General features: G+C 31.4%; 3 protein-coding genes across 4 annotated transcripts in view; 1 reads left to right on the plus strand and 2 right to left on the minus strand.

The window, feature by feature from the left end:
- Positions 1-7,265: 7,265 nt before the first annotated feature.
- Positions 7,266-21,569, plus strand: part of LOC145322067 (uncharacterized) — a 148,813-nt gene continuing 134,509 nt past the window's right edge. For both annotated transcript variants that reach the window (XM_080163841.1, XM_080163849.1), the window contains exon 1: positions 7,266-7,302. The gene's annotated coding sequence lies outside the window, so the exon portion shown is untranslated. The remainder of the gene's footprint in view (positions 7,303-21,569) is intronic.
- LOC145322051 (protein croquemort-like) lies at positions 10,390-13,036 on the minus strand. The gene is made up of 4 exons (XM_080163820.1): positions 12,805-13,036; positions 12,487-12,647; positions 12,161-12,374; positions 10,390-11,746 (listed from the first exon to the last, which is right to left on the minus strand). The coding sequence occupies exons 1-4, from the start codon at positions 12,934-12,936 to the stop codon at positions 10,688-10,690; spliced, it is 1,566 nt and encodes a 521-aa protein (XP_080019946.1). The 5' UTR covers positions 12,937-13,036; the 3' UTR covers positions 10,390-10,687.
- The window catches only part of LOC145322059 (uncharacterized), a 69,900-nt gene continuing 68,925 nt past the window's right edge, over positions 20,595-21,569 (minus strand). Inside the window, exon 18 of the mRNA XM_080163831.1 lies at positions 20,595-21,082. Coding sequence (XP_080019957.1) covers positions 21,005-21,082 — 78 coding nt within the window. The 3' untranslated portion in view covers positions 20,595-21,004. The remainder of the gene's footprint in view (positions 21,083-21,569) is intronic.

The following is a 21,569-nucleotide window of genomic DNA, read 5'->3' on the forward strand; positions in this document are numbered from 1 at the left end:
CCCCATTTTAGTTCTAGTTTTATAAAGAAAGGTTAAAGAAATATAAAAAACGGGGGGAGGGGGGGAGGATTTTTTGAAAGGGCGATTTCTCATTGGAAGGTGTTGGTAACCTCCACAAAAGCGTTATAAACCATGAACTATGGGAAGCTTCATTGTAAAGATGAACCATATTGGTTCAATGGCTAGCAAGATCCTTCAGCCAATTGGATTAATGTTATCAAAATTTTAAGTATTTTAGTGAAAAAAATAGATATTTTAGAATTAGGCATTGTTAAATTAGGCGTTTTTAAAATTAGACATTTTTAAAATTAGGCATTTTTATTTAGGCATTTTTAGTTAGGCGTTTTTAAATTAGGCATTTATAAATTAGGTGTTTTTAACGTAGGTATTTTTAACATTAGGTATTTTTAGACTTAGGTGTTTTTAGTTAGGCATTTTTAGTTAGGCATTTTTAAATTAGGTGTTTTGTCCCCACTCCGTTGTAAGTATGTGTACTAGTGTAGTAACATATAATATAGGCTAACGTTAAACTTATTCTTGGAGGGAAAGGACAATGGCTGATTGATTATTATACATTTTTACATAAAAGTGAAACGGTTTGGCAAGGATAATTTTTAATGTTTTGTCCTAATCCTCATATAAAAGTAACAGGATGTCTTCCTGTGTCCCTGTATGTCTCTATGTCTGTCTGCCAACTTTGCCAAAAGCTGAAGAGATATTGTTTTCCTGTATGAATCTTTAATTGTATATTCTCATTGGTCCTAGGTAGGTTTATTACTATTTTAAAAGGGTACCACACTCCTCAAAATATAAATAGTTCCTAGAAAAATCGTATCCCCCTCACTAATTTTTCTTACTTTTTTCTCTTAAAACTAATTAGGGGAAGGTCAATTTACCCCCCTCCCTAATTTTTCTTACTTTTTTCTCTTAAAACTAATTAGGGGAAGGTCAATTTACCCTTTTTTCCGACTTCAAATTCATCTAGTGGCCAAATAAGCAATAAATGTGATTGATTGATTGTAAGTAATTTGTGAAAAAATAACATGATCTGGTATATAAGCCAAATAAGCAATAATTTTCATTGATTACTTATAAGTAATTTATAAAAAAAAATGCATGATTTGGTTTATAAGCCAAATAAGCAAATATTGTGATTGATTGCTTTTAAGTAATTGATCAAAAAATAGCATGATTTGGTATATAAGCCAAATATACAAAAATTTTCATTGATTGCTTATAAGTAATTTATAAAAAAATAGCATGATTTGGTTTATAAGCCAAATAAGCAAAAATTTTCATTAATTGCTTATAAGTAATTTATAAAAAAAAATAGCATGATTTGGTATATAAGCCAAATCAGCTATAATTTTCATTGATTACTTATAAGTAATTAATAAAAAAATGGCATGATTTGGTATATAAGCCAAATAAGCAATAATTTTCATTGATTACTTATAAGTAATTTATCAAAAAATAGCATGATTTGGTTTATAAGCCAAATAAGCTATAATTTTCATTGATTACTTATAAGTAATTAATAAAAAAATGGCATGATTTGGTTTATAAGCCAAATAAGCAAATATTGTGATTGATTGCTTATAAGTAATTGATCAAAAAATTGCATGATTTGGTATATAAGCCAAATAAGCAAATATTTTCATTGGTTGCTTATAAGTAATTTATCAAAAAATAACATTATTTGGTATATTAGCCAAAAAAAAAAATATGCAAACATTTAGATTAAATAAAAACCTTAACATTCTATTTCCAATTTGTAGACCAACCATGCCCATAGAACAGGTACCCAAAGTTTCATTACCATCCTCGCTCAATGGTTAGCTTAAAAACTTTGGGTACATGTAGTGCACTCGCTCGTTGTCAGGGAGGTGAAAGCTATATTATATCTCTGCCTAAACCCCGTGTCATAACTAAAAATATTATAATGGTTCCTACTGCTACTAAGTCAGGTGCGCAACAATAATAGTTAGAGTAGGGGGAATGCCTGGGCCCAAAACAGGGGCAACTCATTACAAAGGTTGTGCAATCAAAGGGTTGGTTTGGTTGACTGATTGGTGAATGGATGCTTTACACCAAACACATGAGCAGAGTATGTTTTAAGGTGTTTGGAGAGGTCTAGAACCCAAAGCAACACCAAGCCACCTACAGTTTTAACTCTTACTTTCCTTAGGAGGCTACTTTGTCCCAGGCTACTTTGTCCAGATGCTACTTTATCTGAGGCTACTTTATCCAAGATCCAATACCAATGACTATTCAATTGTAAATTAGTTAATTACATTAATGTCTGAAACATCCAACATAGAAGAATTTTTGGGGTCCCTTTCATGGCAAGCCTCCTAAGAGGTGTTTCATCATATTTTCACAGTAGCTTTTATAGGTCATTTTAGGTTATGTTAGGTTATTGCCCTACAGGGTTAGGCAATTGGCCTCACAAGGGACAGAAATTTCTTCTACAATTTCTATTTAACTATTGACTGATTGAATACAAGCTTATGCTGAGGTTTTTTAAAGGGGGTGGGGGAAAGGGCATTTGCCAGAAAAAAAAACAGCCTAAAACTATACCTAGAGGTAAATTTGCAATTGCAGTAGCCTAAGGGAAACATCTCCAAAATGGAAAACTCAATTAATACTGCAATAGAATTTATCTGCTGAATGAATATACAACGTCATTCAAGAGAAATGACTAAAAAAAAAACTTAATTATGCATAGAAAATAATTATGTCCAATTATTCCAAAGACCTTTTTTTCAAAGATTTGTGGATTTCAAGGTTGTGCCAAAATATTCACATTTTTAAAATTCAAATTGTACTACTTGTATTAATAGTAGAAAAATATTACTCATACCATTAGAATCCTCATAAGCTCTAGTTTTTGAAAATATAAGGACCGTTTTTGTGCTATTTGTAGTTTATGAGCTATGTTGAAAAATGTGAGAAAAAGGTTGAAGTTTTCAGTAATTGGAACATTTTACCACGTAGCTCCTATACTATATGTAGCACAGGAATGGTTTTTATATATTAAAAAACTAGAGCTTATGACAATTCTAACGATATGCATAACATTTTTCAACTATTAAAACAAGCTGCATAATTTGAATTTTAAAATTGTGCTTATTTTTTTAACAACCTTTAAATCAATAAATCCTCAAAAATAAGGCCTTTGGAAAAAATGGTTTTTAGCACATAATTTGAGAAATAATCCTGTTTATATATTTGAAATGTAAATGTCTCATAATAGATTTTTTAAACATATAAAGCATTTTACTTAATAATTTTATTTTCTATGCATTATTAATTTTTTTTTAAATCACTTCTCTTGAATGACCCTGTAATACAAAAGTTTTTTTTAAAAAATCATTTCTCTTGAATGACCCTGTAATACAAACACCTTAAGATTTTTTTTTGATGAAAATCACTCCATAACACATATTACTTATAAGCAATCAATCACAATAAATAGTTATTTGGCTTATAAACCAAATCATGCAATTTTTTGATAAATTACTTACAAGCAATCAATGAAAATGATTGCTTATTTGGCTTATATACCAAATCATGCAATTTTTTGATAAATTACTTATAAGCAATCAATGAAAATTATTGCTTATTTGGCTTATATACCAAATCATGAATTTTTTTCATAAATCACTTACAAGCAATCAATCATAATATATGCTTATTTGGCTTATATACCAAATCATGCAATTTTTTGATAAATTACTTATAAGCAATCAATCACAGTAAATGGTTATTTGGCTTATATACCAAATCATGCAATTTTTTCATAAATTACTTATAAGCAATCAATCACAATAAATGCTTATTTGGCTTATATACCAAATCATGCAATTTTTTGATAAATTACTTACAAGCAATCAATCACAATAAATGCTTATTTGGCTTATATACCAAATCATGCAATTTTTTGATAGATTACTTATAAGCAATCAATCACAATAAATGCTTATTTGGCTTATATACCAAAACATGCAATTTTTTGATAAATTAATTATAAGCAATCAATCACATTTATTGCTTATTTGGCTTATATACTAAATCATCCAATTTTTTGATAAATTACTTACAAGCAATCAATCACAATAAATGCTTATTTGGCTTATAAACCAAATCATCCAATTTTTTGATAAATTACTTACAAGCAATCAATCACATTTGTTGCTTACTTGGCTTATATCAGCCAAATCTTCTCTTTTTTTCATAAACTGCTTACAGGAAGGAAGGGATTAATTATTACTCCTTCTTCTTTTTCTTCAGTTCAACTTATATAAGCCACTTTTACTGTAAATGACTGAGTATTTATTTACTCCACCCTCTTTTAACTCACAAGTAAGACCAAATTGTTGTTGAATGCTGATATAAGTAAGCAATTAGTATTTTTATGGCTTATCAGTAATTTACCACAAAAATGGCACAATGGCACATTTAAGTAAGCCAAAAAAATGTTAATTGCTTACTTACACGTTTTGAGATTACTAGGGATATTTATGTTGGTCCGTGAGCTTCAACATAAAGTATCTTGTTGAACACTGTTTTATAAAATAAATTGAAAATTAGAAGGGAGAGGTAGTTTATTGTTTGTTTGTCAGGTTAGGTTAGGTTATACTAGGTATCGAGTAGCCTCGAGGCGTTTCAGGGCACTGCAGATATAGGCCCCAGGGCCCTATGCAAGAGTTAGGTATATGAAAAAACACAAATTATAAAAGAATGGGTGGGGGTGCGAGAGGAGGGGGGTGGTGTGGTATCAGTGATGAACAAACACTTTTTGTAAAAGCAACAAAAAAAACAGTAAGTAGATAACAAGATAAACCCCTAAAATTATCAGAATCAGGTATTTATAATCAGACAAAAATGTATGACAGGAAAGGTATGTCAATATTTGTTGACATTAATAAAAACTTATTAAGTCATGGAATTAAGGAATGTTGCGTACTTGAAATTTATTTTTATATTTAAAAGTAAAACTTCTCTATTGTTACAGCCAACGCATAGCTTTTAACTCAAAGAATTTAAAATAATATTTTGTAAAGTTTTTCAAATTTTTAGTCTTTAATTCCATTTCTGGGAGGGAGGGGGGGGGATAGTGTCTGGGGTAATGAAATCATTAACATAAAATACTGATTTTATTGCCGGCCGGACGCTTTAATTACCAGGTATACCTTTAAATTCGCCTTTTAAGGTCAAAAAGCCACTTTTTTAAATGTTATTTTGTGTTTGTATCAAAAAAAGACATCTTTAAATAATATTGTATTTGGATTTTGGATGGGTTCAGTTGTCGCCAGGATAGTTGGGTACATTTTTAAGTTTGCACATTTCTGCTATTTAAAAAAACCTGAAAATTTTGTAACTGAATAATTCACGCAATTACTTCTATGCCCAAAAAAACAGGAAAAGGGGAGAGGGGCTAATATAAGTCCCCTTCCCCGAATTCCATTAAATGTACAATGTTGATATAACTTTAAAATTGTATATGAAAGTTTTTACGTAAAATTGTTTTCTGACCATTTTTTGTATGAAATGTAAACATTTTTTATTGTGTATTTTGATCCTTTTTGCAATGATATGTTTTTACATCCTTACATAAGCTACGCACTTATGGGAGATCTTACCCTTTGTTTATGAAATGTATGTATTTTTTAAATCAAACTATTCAATGAATCATCAAATTTCTAGATATTTATAGAAAGATAGTATTCAGACTTAAGTTATCAAGCTTTAAAAAGCAGCTTACAGTGCCTAATAAAAAATGACGTCATACAATATAAATGACTAATAATGATAGGTTAGTATACTGGTAAAATGTATACTAGCCTATCATTGATCATTTGTGTTGTATGATGTCATTTTGTATTGGGCAATAAAAGCTGCTTCAGATTTATTCTTTTTTTGTTGGTTTAATTTCTAGGTGGAAAGAGATAGACATTAGGCTGTAAATTATATTAGTAACCAAAGTTTAATAGTTATTTCTTTCATCGTATTATAAACCGCTTTCCGCGGATATAGAATGTACAATTATGAGATTAAAACTAGTTTTTTTAAGCCCCGAGTTGCCGAAGGCACGGGCTAAAAAAACTGGTTTTAATCTTATGATTGTATATTTCTATATTCGTAGAAAGCTGGATATAATACGATGATAGACATAGTTTTTTCGTATGGATGAGAACCGGTTCCTATCCAGCGGATTCGAATGAATACGAGAAAAAAATATAATTTCTCATTTATTTGTTCAAAAAGTTCAGTTACTTGATGTTAATGAATCTTGATTGATTGGTTCAAACTGACGTAGTATAAACTGAAAACATGGTTAAAATATTTTTAATAAATCAATTTTCATCTATAGTTGAGAAAAGTATCCTCGAAATCATATGTATTTTGGACATAGTAATCATTACAATAAAAAATCAGCCGTCTACCCTTAACGGCAGTCTAGTTACAGAATTAAAATTTCTCTTAAAAACGCCTTGCATTAGTAAGAAGAATCTACACAACCGTTAAAATTAGATTTCCTCAAAACTAGGGTTGGGCCGGATATCCGGGCTGGCCGGTTATCCGGCCGGATATCCGGTCATTTTTAATATCCGGCCGGATACCGGATATTAAAACTATTCGGTTACATGATATCCGGCTGATTTTTGACGCCGGATATCCGGTTATCCGGCTGGATATCCGATAATTTGCCGGATATCGAACGTTGGTTAGATATCCGGCCGGAACCGGATATCCGGCATTATAAATCAAACGGATATCCGGTATCCGGTATCCGGACAAAAAAGTATCCGGCCCAACCCTACTCAAAACGTCTCAGACGGATGGATAGACACACGGACAAGAACGAAGCTTTTTTACCCCCAACAAAAGTTTTACTCCAATGTTAAAATATACATGAGGGGGATAATTACTCCCAATTTTATTTTTTCCGGAGGGAGGGGGGACATTTGTAATCATAGAGTGGCTTTACTGCTATATAAATGGATATCAACGTACTATTAAACTATTTGCTTATAGTGATCAAGCTACATTTTTTGGAGCAGAGCTATTTTAAACTCTATGTGACATCTTGAAATCTATACAGTTAAATTATTTTTCCTTTTTTGAACAATTTTAAAATTTCGATTAATTTGAAAAACATATTTAAAAATAAATTTGTTTAACAAACTTTGAATTTATAATTTGACAAAACTTAAATTCTAGAAATAATAAAGATTTGAATAAAATTTGGTGTAGCTAAAACGACCAAGCTAATATTGCTTGATTCACTTCTACAAGAGACAAAATGAATTGAAAATTATTGCTAAAATCGAAATATATCTTCATGTCTTAGAATAGTGTATTTTTTTTAAAATAGATTGAAAAACATACTAACTTTAAAATATGTAGCTATGATACCAACAACAGAAGTTATAGGGCCGATGTTAATAGAATATCATTATGTCAGCCATTGCCACTTTTATCTAATACTCTAAAGTCGACCATAACCATTTTTTTAGCCGGTGCCTTTGGCACCTCGGGGCTAAAAAACTAGTTTTAATCTTATAATTGTACATTCTATATCCGCGGAAAGCCGTTTATAATACGATGCGAGAAATAACTAATCTGCCAAATAAAGTTTTCACAGGGTGAATTTATAAAAATTTATTTATTAAGCTTATTATTGCAGCTATGTATGTCAGAGTTCTCTTTGTTTGTAAGATTATGGTACGAGAATGGTTGACATGATAAAAATCTGAGTACTATTTCCAAAACCAGTTTTCCATTTTTTTTTAAAGGTAATTGAATGGTTGAAACTTTTGTACTGTTTTCGCCAAGATAATGTCACCAAACATATCTTAACAATTAATCAATAATTTATTTCTTCACCAATGAATTAAAAGCCAAATTTTACCAACTATGCCCCCCCCCCCCCACAGTGGGATCTTTTGCCAAAAAACGGGACATTTAGAGTAAACTTCAATAAATAAGCTTGTATTTGAAGAAATGATGTAATTTCTTTTGCTTTAACTCGGAAATAACTTAAATTTTGCCTCTGTTAACTTCTAATGTGCATTTGGTAAGTACGTCTTGCTGTTTTGGAGGAGCGAAGCTACCCTATTTTTAAAAAATCTATAAAACTTTATAACTTTAGTTAGGATAGGAATATTTTAACAAAATCAACGTCTATGTAAATATTTATTCAATGCAAACAATGTTTGTGAACAAGAATATAGCGTAAGGTGCACCCATTTCGAGTCCCGGCATTTTTAGGTAGGTCCAGTATAAGTAAAATAGGACACTTATAAGGCATGTTTTCAAATATTTTTTTTACAGATATAAACAACAATAACATAATTTTCAAAACACTTTTGATTTTGTGTTAATACCTTTATTCTAGGTCTAGCTATCTTCATTTAAAGTTTGTATAAGAATATAAGCATAATTACTTAAATTATATTCTCTCTCAAACGTATATTTCTCTCTCTCTCTCTGATGCGTATATAATGTTTTTGCAATATTATAATTAATCTCCAAATTTGAATTTCTGCTGGACCAAAACCAGTTAGAACTACAAATTTTTTTAGAACACATGAAATTTAGCAAATTTAATTGCTAAAATAGAAGTATTTTTAAGTCATCTTTATTTAACGACTCCTTTATCCCTTAAATGTCCATTAAAACCGCGAGAACAACAAAAATCGTTAAAAATCACGCCAACGGCGGCAAATAACGGCGAAACGGTTCGCCAGAGGCAAATGATGCATAAGTCAAGAAAGATCCGCCTTAATAAGTTTGAAAACATTGCAGAGATGACTTTGGGCTCTAAAATGACTCCTTCCCCCTCTAACGGGGGAAAATTTGAAATTAACAAGAACGAAATTGTTTAAACCATGCAATGTAAACTGCTCAATTACTCAAAAACGGACAAGAGGCCCCAGGTTGTGAAAACTGTTTTATACACAATACATGTTGTATATTGATATTATTATTGCAAAACCCGGGGACTCCTGTCCGTTTTTAGATAAAATGGAGAAAACTGATTTTTTGGGGTTAAAAATCTTAATATTTTTGGTGAAATTTTCTCACAAAATGTCAATTTACACCACCAAAAAAATATTTTTTAAAATTTTTTCTTTAATTAGACATTGGTACAGGTATCTGAAAAGTACCTCAATAAATTTTTTTTCTTCATAAGATGAACATAAATGTATTTTTTGTTGCCTTGAAAAAATTGTGTAAAAAAATCTTGAAAATCATCAAAACTGAAAAGAAATTTTTCACTACCTTTTTTAAAAATGGCATAAACCCGCCAAAAATTAATATTTTTTAAAAATTTCTTTTCTAGCTGTCTACTTACAGCCATTATTAGGTCCTAGGATAGATAAAAGTCGATTTTAGAATTTTTGGATGTCCCGATTTTTTTCAAAAGATCGCACTGTGCCCCCCTTGATATTGTATATGGATATTTTAACTTTATATAAGAAAAAGATAAGAAAGTCATTATGATATGCATCACTGAGCATTATTATCATATTTTTCCTTAAATTTAAATATTGGGTTGCTATCCTGGCCAATAGTGTTAGAATTAATTTCATATTCAATAATTTGAAGCTAGTTTCTAAAGCATTTGGTAACAGAGAACATGTTGGATATCCAACATGTTTTAGAACGTGTTTTGACTGTTTGGTCATTTAATGAAATGATCGCTTCAACAGCTATATCTAATTTCATATATTTTTTTGTATAGTTAGACAGGTGTCTTTCCTTTATCTTTTTAAAAGCGAAGCTATAATTAGGGTCCGTCCGTCCGTCCGTCCGTCCGAGATAGATAGCTTTTATTCGTTAATTTATGCATGTTAGACTTGTCCTATCGATTTCAAACTTTGCATGATGATTCCTGAAGTAGTTGGGTACGATTTAGAAAGCGTAGCAACTCTATAATCATTACCAGAATGTCCGTACGTCCATTTCAAACATGTTGATTTTTCTACTTTTTTAACAACAAATTTTCAAGTGTTCTAATTATCCGTTTGATCTGATTTTTGGTATATTGATTCCTGGGACAACAAAGAACAATATTATAAGCGAAGCAACTCTATAATCAAGTCCAAAAATGTAAGTATGTCCATAAACATTATCCTGCTTCAAGCAGTTTTTCAACAAATTTACTTACACTTTTGCTTCGGCTCTTATACTTTTAAATTCTGATTATTCAGTTCAGATACTATACAAGTGTTAATGTCCGTTTGTCCTACCGTTTCTGTGCTTCGCTTTTATGGATGTTGTCATCCTTGTTTTTCTAAAAAGCCTAACAGCTGTAAATAACATTTTCAACTCTTGTCTTTTTTTCTTTTTGTACTTTTAGTAAAAAACTTCAGAAAATATGATTTCAATTTATATTGTATTAAGTTAAACAAATACATATATATATAATATATGCAAAATATATATAAAACAAATAGCAAATTATTAACAATTAATGGATCAATAATATATTGATATCAGAATGAAAAACAGGTTTACAGAACACTCAGGAAGAATTATCACGTGAAAGGTTTATATCTTAATGTCTCCAATACATATCACAGTTAGGTAAAGCACGCTGCACTGGATGACAAGGTTAAGTCTTTGGTATAACAGCTTTTTTTTAAATCAGGGAATCCATCCCTGTCCAAGGTTTTTAGGCCTTTTCATTGCACAATAGCACTGTGGTAACAGAATTTTTCAGAATTGGATTCTGCTTGATCTCCTTTAGGTGCTCCTTGGTCTCCTTAATGGCGACCTTGGCGTACTCACAGCTCATTGTCTGGTCGGCCTGCCTAACTGTCCTGAAGATGCAGTAGCAGGCAGTGAGCATGCCCATAACACCCATGCAGATGCCAACAACAGCAGAAGCCTGCATGATAATGGGCAGATCAACCAGCAGAGACAGTTGGCCGGCCATGGCTTCTGGCAAAACAGCCTTGGATTCAAACCACAGAACAGGATAGAAGACACGGGGCACATCGTGGAAAACATGTTGGATACCCTCGTTCTTTTCAATGAGAATGTTAAGCTGAAGCTTCATGTTAACCTCCAGAGGGATGGAAGAGCGGGGCTCAATCATGAAGTGTGACTCATGCTTCTCAGCATCAGGGAACACACCAAACTGGAACTGGTCAGTGTAAAACTTGTCGGCACCATGGAAGTGGGGTCTGGACAAGAAGGCGGGAGACTTCAGCTTGCACTGGGTCACATTCTGGACACCGTTGGGCATGTAGTTGTTGTAACAGGTCTTGTCAGGACAGTTGGTGTGGTTGTTGAACACATCCTGGGCCAACTGGTACTTCCAGGTCTTAATACCATGCACACTCTCCTCACTCACACGCTCAAAATCCAGAGGTCTGCAGATGTCAGTTGAGAAAATCTGGAAAGTATCCTGGGAGGCTAACTTGCCGGGGGCGAACAGACCGTCGGAAGATCCGCGCAATTTGCCGCATTCTCCGGGGAAAGCATCAGTGGTGTCTCTGTAGTTCCAGGCGGAAATTTCTCCAAGTCTGGAAATGTCATCCTCACCAGTAAACATGTTGAGGTCACCGTCAGACCAGGTGGTGCCGTTTCTCTTGTAGAACCAACCAAACTTGTCCATTGGGATGGCACTGTTCTCCTCACCCTTGTATGCGTCAGCAATGGTAATAAGCTCATCATCATAACCATCAAAAAGAAGCTCTCCAATAGTTCTGTTGATGAATAATTCCGCCTGAAATAAAAATGAAAGTTTAGATAAAGATCAAAGTTACCCAAGCGTTGATAATAATCATTGATTTTACATAAAATTTCTCATGAAAAGTGCCCGAAGGCAAGTAAAAAAAGATGTGACGCATAAAAATCAATAGAAACTGTACAATATTTGGTTATTTGCTTGGCTTAACTGACGCAGTTATATAAGTCAAGATATTACACAAAAGGTTATGAGTAACAATGCGTTTTGAATGAAGCGTGGAGATTATTTTTATGTATTTTTTTAAAGTTTGAACTAATTTAAACAATTTCTTTTGACAAACAGAAGATAATTAAGAAAAATATTCAAGAAAAGTATGAGAAAAAATATATTATGTCCCTTTTGTTGTATGTTTACTAGTTTAAATTATTGAAATAAAAAAAGGATAATCACCTCCATAGTAGCGAAAACATCAGTCATAGCCCACTGCATGAGGAAATCATCCTTAGCGGCGTCGGCAGCGCCAACCATTGGCAGGTTCAGGGTCATGACGGTGTCACTGAGGGGACCAGCGCTCATGTCGGGCTCGAACCACCAGAACTTGCGGCGCTTGTAGGACACGGTGTAGTTTGCGTTCCAGACCAGATCAACCTTCTCTTCTTTCTCTCTACAAAGATAAAGAAATTATATATACATCTTTAAAATAAAATTATAAAACTATATCTTTACTTTTATTTAAGATTATTTGTTTAATAAATAATGTTGTTTGTTAATCTTACCTAAAGACATAAGGTCCCTTTTCCTCCAGGATAGGCTTGGCATGGTTCAACAGGAAGTCCTGGGGGTTGATGATAGAGAAGAAGTAGAAGCTGGTGTACACAGGAATTGGTGTCTCCTTCCATGCCTTGTACGCTTCAGTTCCTTCGGCAACAGTCAATTGCTAAAAAAAAGAAAATTATTGTCTTTGCAAACGTTTTACATTTTAAACTTTCAAATTTTTTTTATAACTTTTGCTGATTTTTTTGATAAAATTAAACTTCTAGCTTTAAAATTTCACTGAAATGATCACTATTATGAATAATTGTGGTTATCCTTACCGATTCAAGAATCTGTTGGTAGATATCTCCAGTAAAGCTGAGGGTGATGCCAGCTAGGATCACTTGCAAAAATGCGGAAGAGAAGAAGAAAGCTTTCTTAGTGGTCAAGCCTTGGGGTAGAAATCTCTTCATTTTGGATTTTATTTTATATTACTAGCACTTGTTAATATTAATGTTTTTATTAGTTGTTGTTTGCTCTTGGAATGTCAAGTTATAACTGATAAACTGCAGGGACTAGGCTTGCTTTTATACCTTGTATATACGTAATACATAATATCAGCTTCAATACTTTTCATGGTAACATGATATCTTTCTTTTTGACAGTAACGAAAATTTGAATGTGTCCAGAGCGCAGCGGAGAAAGGGACGGCGGTATGGTAGTGGAATAGGCATAAATAACCATGTGGTTTCTTAATAGCTTACCATTGCGGAGAAACTACTGGAAAAAGGAAGTCTGACATTGTGTTACTAATGATAATATTAATATGATTAAAGATGAACATAATTGATGAAGTTAACAGGATAATTATGCATTTTGTTATGGTTATAAAATCAAGCAGCGGGGAACATAATTCCCATTGAAAATGTCCTTCTTAAAAAATTAAAGATAAACTTCCCCTGGTCATTTATCTAATCAAAAAGACATAGAAATAAACATTATCAATATTCAAGATTTCTTTGATAGGAAATGGCATATTAAATCACAATACCTTCCAATTAAAGGCTTTATTTTACATTCTACAAAACTTTAGAGGCAGCTAATACATGTTAGATATTAAAAAAAAAGATAATTCTGTCTATCATAAATTAAAATACTTTTAATTTGGTAAATGATTATTTTTGATTAGAATTAAAAGAATCTTATAATTATCGTAGAACTAAATTTTAAAAAAAAAGGATATCTTATTCCATATATATTTAGAAATATCACCAATGTTAAAATTTTTAAATAGATATTGATAATTGTAAAAGAAAAATACACATCATTATTTATAAAAATATTTCATGTTTTTATATATTCTATTTTACTTAATCAACAAATATAAATGAAAATAAGCAAAATTATTGAAATAAACTAACGGCTGCGCTTAAACCTCACGGATTTTTTAAAATTTAGATAAAACCTACCAGGACATGCATAAGCATGCATTAATGAAAATTTTAATTGGCTTTATGGTTAGCGAGATCCTAACGGACATGCAAAAAACCTTACTATTGTAGATTTATAATAAATTTGAAACATTAAGAGAAAAAATACTGTATTAATAAAATATCTTCTTATTTATAAACATCAAAACAAAAAACCATATAAAGAAATATAAAAATTTTCCCCCAAATCTACAATTTTCATCTTTTTGTGTGCCTTACTCTAGAAACTTTTTCCTTACATTTTAGTTGTCGCACTCCTGTGCATGTACAGCATTTTGTATGAAGCATGGTATTTTTGAGTAGAAACTGTATGCCTTACAAAACACTAACTTTTACAAAAGCGTTGTTTAAAGCAGTTACGGGGGGGGGGGGTAAGGATGAGGGAAAACAAGGGGAACCAATGGCTTGAATACCATGGAAAATATGATTTTAAAAAGTTTTGCCCCGCCAAGGAAACTAGCGCGAGCTAGTTTAAAGCGTAGTAGAATATATTTTATTAGACATATGGGCGCTATTGGTTTTGCTTATTTTTACCAGTTTATCTTTTTACATAATTTTGCAATAATAGATATCAATAATACGCTTTATATATATACTAGTGGCTTCGCCCCTAGCCTCTAGGGGCTTTGCCCCAAGAGGTATAATTACATCTTCTATTACTTACCCAGAAGAACGGATCACAAATTTTCGCACCTACCCAGCAGGAAAACATTTTGCGATTAAATTCGCAAAATTCGTAAAATTCGTAAATTTCGTAAAATTCGTAAAATTAATAAAATTCGTAAAATTTGTAAAAAAAAAAAATGGGGGGGAGATTTTTTTTTTTTGGGGGGGTTGGGGGTGTCCCACCCCCCAAGAAAATAGCTTAAAACCACCGCAGGACCAATAGGTATATACCCTGAAGAGTAGAATCCAATCGGTTCTGTGGTTACCGAGATCTTAAGCTTCAGACGGACAGACGGACATACGGACAGACATCGTTCTACTTTGTAATATAGATATTAAGCTTTAAAACTCAATTCAAAACTATTAGATGCATGCTTTAGGTTAGGCTAAGTTACGCAAGGCTAAGGAAAAGCCCTGCAAGGCTAGGATTATATATAGGTTTAGGCTTTTTATTGAAGCATTTAAAAATATGCATATTAATCAGTATAAACACTCCACAAGTTTAAATCATATAAGTTTCGTTATTTCCTCTTTATTGGTGGAACAAGGATAACAAAACTTTAGTTCATCCCTTTTTAAATCCCTAAATTAAAAATGGTTTGAGTGAAGGAGGAAAAAATATCATTTTCTATCAAGCTCATACAATATGCAGTTTTTCATGCCAACCAAATAATTTATCTTTTTTATTAATATATCAAACTTTTGTTAAAACACACGTTTTTTGATCATATTGAAAAAATTTTTCGATGATTTTTTCACATTGCACAAAGACCAGAAAAAAACTTTTTGAAAAAAGAATTTTTATAATCATTTTAGGTTAGGTTAGGTTAAAGTGATGCTAAAACAGGCCTTGCAGGGATTGGACCCCTCAGAATTTGCAACATCATAGTTAAAAACATCCAAAAGGGTAGAAACTTTTTTCTCACTTTTTTGGTCATACATTTTTTTGTATAAAATTTTTATGAACATCACCAACTTAAAATTATTTCCATAAATTTGCTGACAATTAACACAACTTTAAACTTATAACAAAAGTAAATTGGCTTTTTATATTTGCTGTATAAAAAACACATCTTTAGCAGTTTTAAGAAACTTCATTTTGTTCAGACAATTAATTTCATATCTTTCCCTCCTTGCAATATTTATTTTGTCGGATAAAATCAGGGATACAGGGATGGTCTTATGCACAACAAAAAGAATATTACTTTCGATATATATGGCCCAGATTTTTGCCTTGGAAATAAGAAAAATTCTTATAATATAAAAGTGGTTTGGTAAGATATCCTATATTATAAAAACAAAACTTTGCAGAATGTGAATTAATATTAGATTAAATTATCTCCCATTACCTATCCCTGAAATCTTGGTGATTACAAATAAAACAAATTTTCCTTATGTTTGTTATCGCTGCAAGTACCAGACCATATACTTTTGTTTGATTTTGCACATTTTCCTTTTCAAGTGACGTTTATCTTAACATATATTTTACCTTATTATTAAATTTTAAATTACGAATAATTAATAGTAAAATCATACAAGTCTAATCAGTTAGAAGTCTATAGAATATGGGACAATTTAAAATTTTCTAGTAGACAGTATGGACGTTTTGTCTCTTAAACTTCATGGATAAGCTCAGTGGCGTGCACGTGTAGTCTGGGTTTAAGCCCTGAGGGGATACAAAATTAGGGTAAATCTGAAATCAATTATTTCTAATTTCTTGTCTTTTGGGTTGATAAGATTTTGGGTTTGATCTTACACCAGATTTTCATGTTTTCTAAAAAGGGGAAACACGCTGCAGGCTAAAATAGGGATTCCCGCATTTCACCCCCTTTACCCTATAATCCAACCCCTTTATACCAATAAACGAGTTCCACATTATCAAGCTATATTGACGTCATTTTTCTCCTATCGTAATATCCAAGTATATTCTACATACATCACTATCACACCTCATGTACCCCCCCCCCCTGCTTTGGCTTAATGACAACGAAAACGTCATATTGAAAATTTAGTTTACGTTGTAAAAATAGATTTATCTAAAAAGAATAGAGTAGACGTATTTTTATTACACTACTTAATACTTAGTCTGTTTATTACACTAGTCCCCGAAGTTTTATAACAACGTTTTTATAATTGTGATCTGTTGATTTATTAAGCTGTTCAAACGTTTCAGTCAATAATTAATTGTAATTTACAAAAGGGGTATTTATGTGGATTATCTTTGGAGATGTACTTCAATTTATCGGTCATTGTCTTATCCCTTTAGATCCTAACTTTGATAGGTGAAGTTGAGTAATGCATTTGTACTTAATGCAACATTAAGTTATCGCAAAATTCATAATCAAATACAGGATAAGTTACAACATTGTCTTGGATTAGCTGCTTAGAAGGTCCCGCGATTTTTATCTGTTTTAACTCTAGATATTTCAACCGTTTTACACGCCTAATAAAACTCCCCGCCCCTTGCCAAATTTTAAAAGGTTATGGCGCAGCCGCTGGATTTTAAAAAGAATAAATATCTTTTTTTCATTGGTATATATAATTCATCTTGATATTTCTTTATTTATTCCAAAGGGCACTCAGTATACAACTCACTTTGTCCGTCTGAATTGTACAAAATGCATCATTTCTTCTATTTTCTATTCTTACACCCTTCTTCTATTTTATGATTTCTGAGCATTTGCTAGATATTTAACTTTGTCCAATTGTCCATCTGATACGCCACGGATGTTGTTTCCCTTTAAGTAGCAAAGCTACTCTATAATTCAAAATGTCCGTCCGTCTGTCCGACGATTCCTACATTTTAAAGTTTTCATGGTTTTCTCAACTCCTATTCAACATAGACGGCTGAAATTTTCAGGGATTGAATACTTTCATATTCTGCATACCTTTATTAAGTTTTATCGAGATTTGCTTATTGGTTAGGGTGCTAGTTCGATTCCTAGATTTTTAGGTTTTCATGATTTTCTTTACTCCTATCTGAGATAGACGGCTGATATTTGTAGGGATTAAATAAGTTCACAATTTACTTATCCCCACAAAGTTTCATTGAGATTTGCTAATTTGCTAAGATGCTAGATCGATTCCTAGATTTTCACGTTATAAGTCATAAGGTTTTGTGATTTTTTTAGATGAATGTTTTGTTTATGAAACTGCAATAAAGTTTATTTTTTCCAGATATCCATCCATAATTTTTGAGTTTCGCTACTTATGCATGTTGTCATCCTTGTTCTAATAATAATCTTAAGTGTCTCATTCATAAAAACGAGCCTCTTTAAATTTTCTCATCTGTTTTTCCTACAAAACACGAGAAGAAGAAAAAGATAAAGTTTTTTATTAACTTTTTTCCTGCATGCAAATGCACATTAAACGTTGTATTGACAAAAAGGCACATTTTTCATTTTTCAAGATTCATACAGCTTTTCTCTAATTTCAACCCTTCGCCAAATCATGAGATTTACTTTGTACTATTTGCGTGAATTGGATTTTACTAGGAGGGTGCACGAAGCGCCTCTGGAAATTTTAACACTATTGAATAAGGTTAAAATTTAATGTTAAGAAATATTAAAACATTCTGTGTTCTTATACTTTACATACTTTTGCTAAAATTACATTTTTTACATTTAAAGTACAAGAATTGTAAATTTATCTTTGGAATCGTCAGTAGCAATAATATTTGTTTAATAAGTTCATTTAATGTTTAATGCTTATCTCAAATCCAATTAATTCTGCTATTTTTTTCCTTTTACTAATATAATCACAGGGAAAACTGTTTTTACTTTGGACTGACGCAGTTTTACCCGTAAAGACAAGTATTCACGTGAAGCGGCTTCAGTTTTACAGTTTAATAATTATTTCTCGCATCGTATTATAAACAGTTTTCCGCAGATATAGAATGTACAATATTGAGATTAAAACCAGTTTTTTAGCCCGAGGTAACGAAGGCACCGGCTAAAAGAACTGGTTTTAATCTTATAATTGTACATTATTATATTCGTAGAAAGCTGGATATAATACGATGCTAGACATAGTTTTTTTCATATGGATAAGAACCGGTTCATATCCACCGGATTCGAATAAATACGAGAAAAGTATTTCTGAGAACACTATGTGCCTTAGTTTTATTCCTTCTACAGGATGTCTGTCAGTCTATCTGTGTATCTGAGGGTCTCGCTAACCGCTTATATGATATGTTTCTCCATAACACTGAAGCTTTTTGTAGACCTAATGAAGGTTTTTTTACTATTGGGGGGGGGGGGGTGAATTACCTCCATCGTCCAATGATAAATCGCCTTCGGAAAAAAAACGCAACCCGAAAGTTTTTTTTATAATCTTTTATTTTGGAGCTAAAATTAAGAGTGTAGTATAAATTTCTTTATTATTAATTTTATATTTCTTTCAATTGAAATTTGACAAAATAAATCAACAAATTCACTAGTTTGTCCTTTTTGTCATAGATATTTAAATATTAAACGTGACTTTATTAAAGTTATTTTTGTCATAGCTTTAAGAAAGCAACATAATGTAATTATATTTAAAAAGGTTTTTAATCTTCGGAACAGATAATTTTTTAGAGAATTGAGAGAACTTAGGAATAAGGTGAATTGGACATCTTGTGAATTGTAATTATAAATCTAAACATTTCCTAAACGCAGTAAATGACCAGAAAATAAATAAAAGAAAAAGAATAAAAAATGCTGTTTTAACCGAAAAATCAATATAATGTGTGAGTTTACATAAATTAAAGGTACAATAAACAAGGATGACAACATCCATAAAAGCGAAGCACTTAAACGGTGGGACAAACGGACATTAACACTTATATAGTGTCAGAACTAAATAATCAGAACATAAATGTATAAGAATCGGAGCAAAATTGTAAGTAAATTTGTTAAAAAACTGCTTGATTCAGGATATTGTTTAAGGACATACTTACATTTTTAGGACTTGATTATAGAGTTGCTTCGCTTAGAACATTAAACTTTGTTGTCCCAGGAATTAATATACCAAAAATCAGATCAATCGGATGATTAAATCACATAAAAATTTGTTGTTAAAAAAGTAAAAAAAATCAACATGTTTAAAATGGACGTACGGACACTCTTGTTATGATTATAGAGTTGCTACGCTTTCTTAATCGTACCTAACTACTAAAGGAATCACCATGCAAATCGATAGGACAATTCTAACATGCCTACAATAACGAAATAAGCTATCCGTTTGTGACGGACGTACGGACCTACCCTAAATATAGAAAAGCTTCGCTTTTTCAAAATTGAGGTAAAAGGTTTACTTTAAAAGAGTATGAAACTTTGTAAAGATAAGAAACTATGGCGCCAGGTATGGATGGCCCCATATTATTCATCACACAAGGAAAGGGTCAAACTCCAATTATGCCAAGCTTAATTTGTTGTCTTATTGCATTAAAATTAATTTTTCCTGGATATATTTTTATTCTGTTTTTTTCTATTTAGGTGAATTTTTATAGATAAAAGGTACAGAACGCATAATTGTTTTACTGCACTGCACATTGCATAAAGATTAATTTACTCTTTTAGTTTAAGTTTTGGAGAAAAATTAGCTAGGTTAGGTTAAGTTAGGTTAGTTAAGTTTTATTTATTAGATAATGTACAAGAAATGACTCTAGAAGGTTGACAAGGATTAGATGTAACCAATCAAAATATATTCCTGCTTTTGAGCTGTGTTTTCTTTGTAGATAGTCAATTTTCAACATTATTGCCGTGTATTGTTTCATAGATTATGATAATTGCCCGCAGTGGTTAGGATCCTTTAGGGTTTAGATCTCCCACAGAGAGGCTATAGGCTTAAATATTGTTAGTTGGTAAAAGTCTAGCGAAACCTAATTGGCACATCACAAGAATCAAATCAGATATTTAGCTATTTACATTGTAGAGGGCTTTTTTTATGTCAAAGTCTATCACAATATTTTTTTATTAATTAATCAAAGCAAGAAGAAAATAATTTTAATGTATTTTTAAAATCTAGTTTCAACCTAATTTGTAGCAGGACTTTTAAATCATAACAAACATATTACTAAAAATATATTTCTATAAATTAAAAAGAATATTTTTAAAATTATTATAATAGCAGTAATAAATAAAACAATAGTAATCTTATTTACAATTAATTTTAATAATTTTAGATACAATAGGTTTAACAAGTGAAGTGGTTATAAAAATAAAATAAAAAGAATATTTTAAACATTTTATTTAGATTTAGGTTTGTTTCATAATAAACTGATATATGATATTTTCATTCTTTTTGGGATATAAGTTTATAATAAATCAGTAAAAATATTTTTTTCTTCAAACATTCCATTTCCTACAAATCTGTATAGTAATATTATTCTACAAAAATTTGCAAACTACAACACGGCCAGATCTGTGCAGGATTTTTGCAGACGATTCTTCAATTTGATCATCTTTCCCAAGAGACCTTTCAACTAAAATATAATAACATTAGTACTAAGAACAAGGATAATCATGTTCCAAAGTAGACCAATTTTGATTTATACAAGGTAATATAAGTGAGGAAAAGGATATTTTAGAACCCAGTAAAAGTGTCGGACTGATTATGACATAAAAAAAATAATTAGCCAATGAGAGGCCACTATAAATTTTACCATTGGTCAATAATGGCCTCTCATTGGCTATTTTTTTACGTCATAATCAGTCCGACACTATTACTGGGTTCATGTTTTATCAATATGCAAATGTAATAAAAAGTGGTCGAAGCTGACATGATATTTATAACTACACACTTATGTTGTCAGTGTAGTAGAATTTTTAGTAGTAAGCTATATACATACATGCCTCCTTTAGGTAATAATTATAGAACGCTTATATAAAACCAGTGGCTGCGCCCCTAGCATCTAGATGCTCTGCATTGAAAGGGGTATAAAGGAGGTAGAAAAATAGCCTAAAACCATC

The sequence above is a fragment of the Acartia tonsa genome, chromosome 1, assembly GCF_053477335.1.
Source record: "Acartia tonsa isolate MP-2025a chromosome 1, ASM5347733v1, whole genome shotgun sequence".
Taxonomy (NCBI): domain Eukaryota; kingdom Metazoa; phylum Arthropoda; class Copepoda; order Calanoida; family Acartiidae; genus Acartia; species Acartia tonsa.

Excerpts from the sequence above, each read along its gene's own strand:
- LOC145322051 (XM_080163820.1), bottom strand. The coding sequence starts at position 12,936 with ATGAAGAGATTTCTACCCCAAGGCTTGACCACTAAGAAAGCTTTCTTC. Across the intron at positions 12,648-12,804 it reads ACCAACAGATTCTTGAATCG|CAATTGACTGTTGCCGAAGG; the intron begins GTAAGGATAACC and ends TCTTTTTTTTAG. Across the intron at positions 11,747-12,160 it reads ATGTTTTCGCTACTATGGAG|GCGGAATTATTCATCAACAG; the intron begins GTGATTATCCTT and ends TTTTTATTTCAG.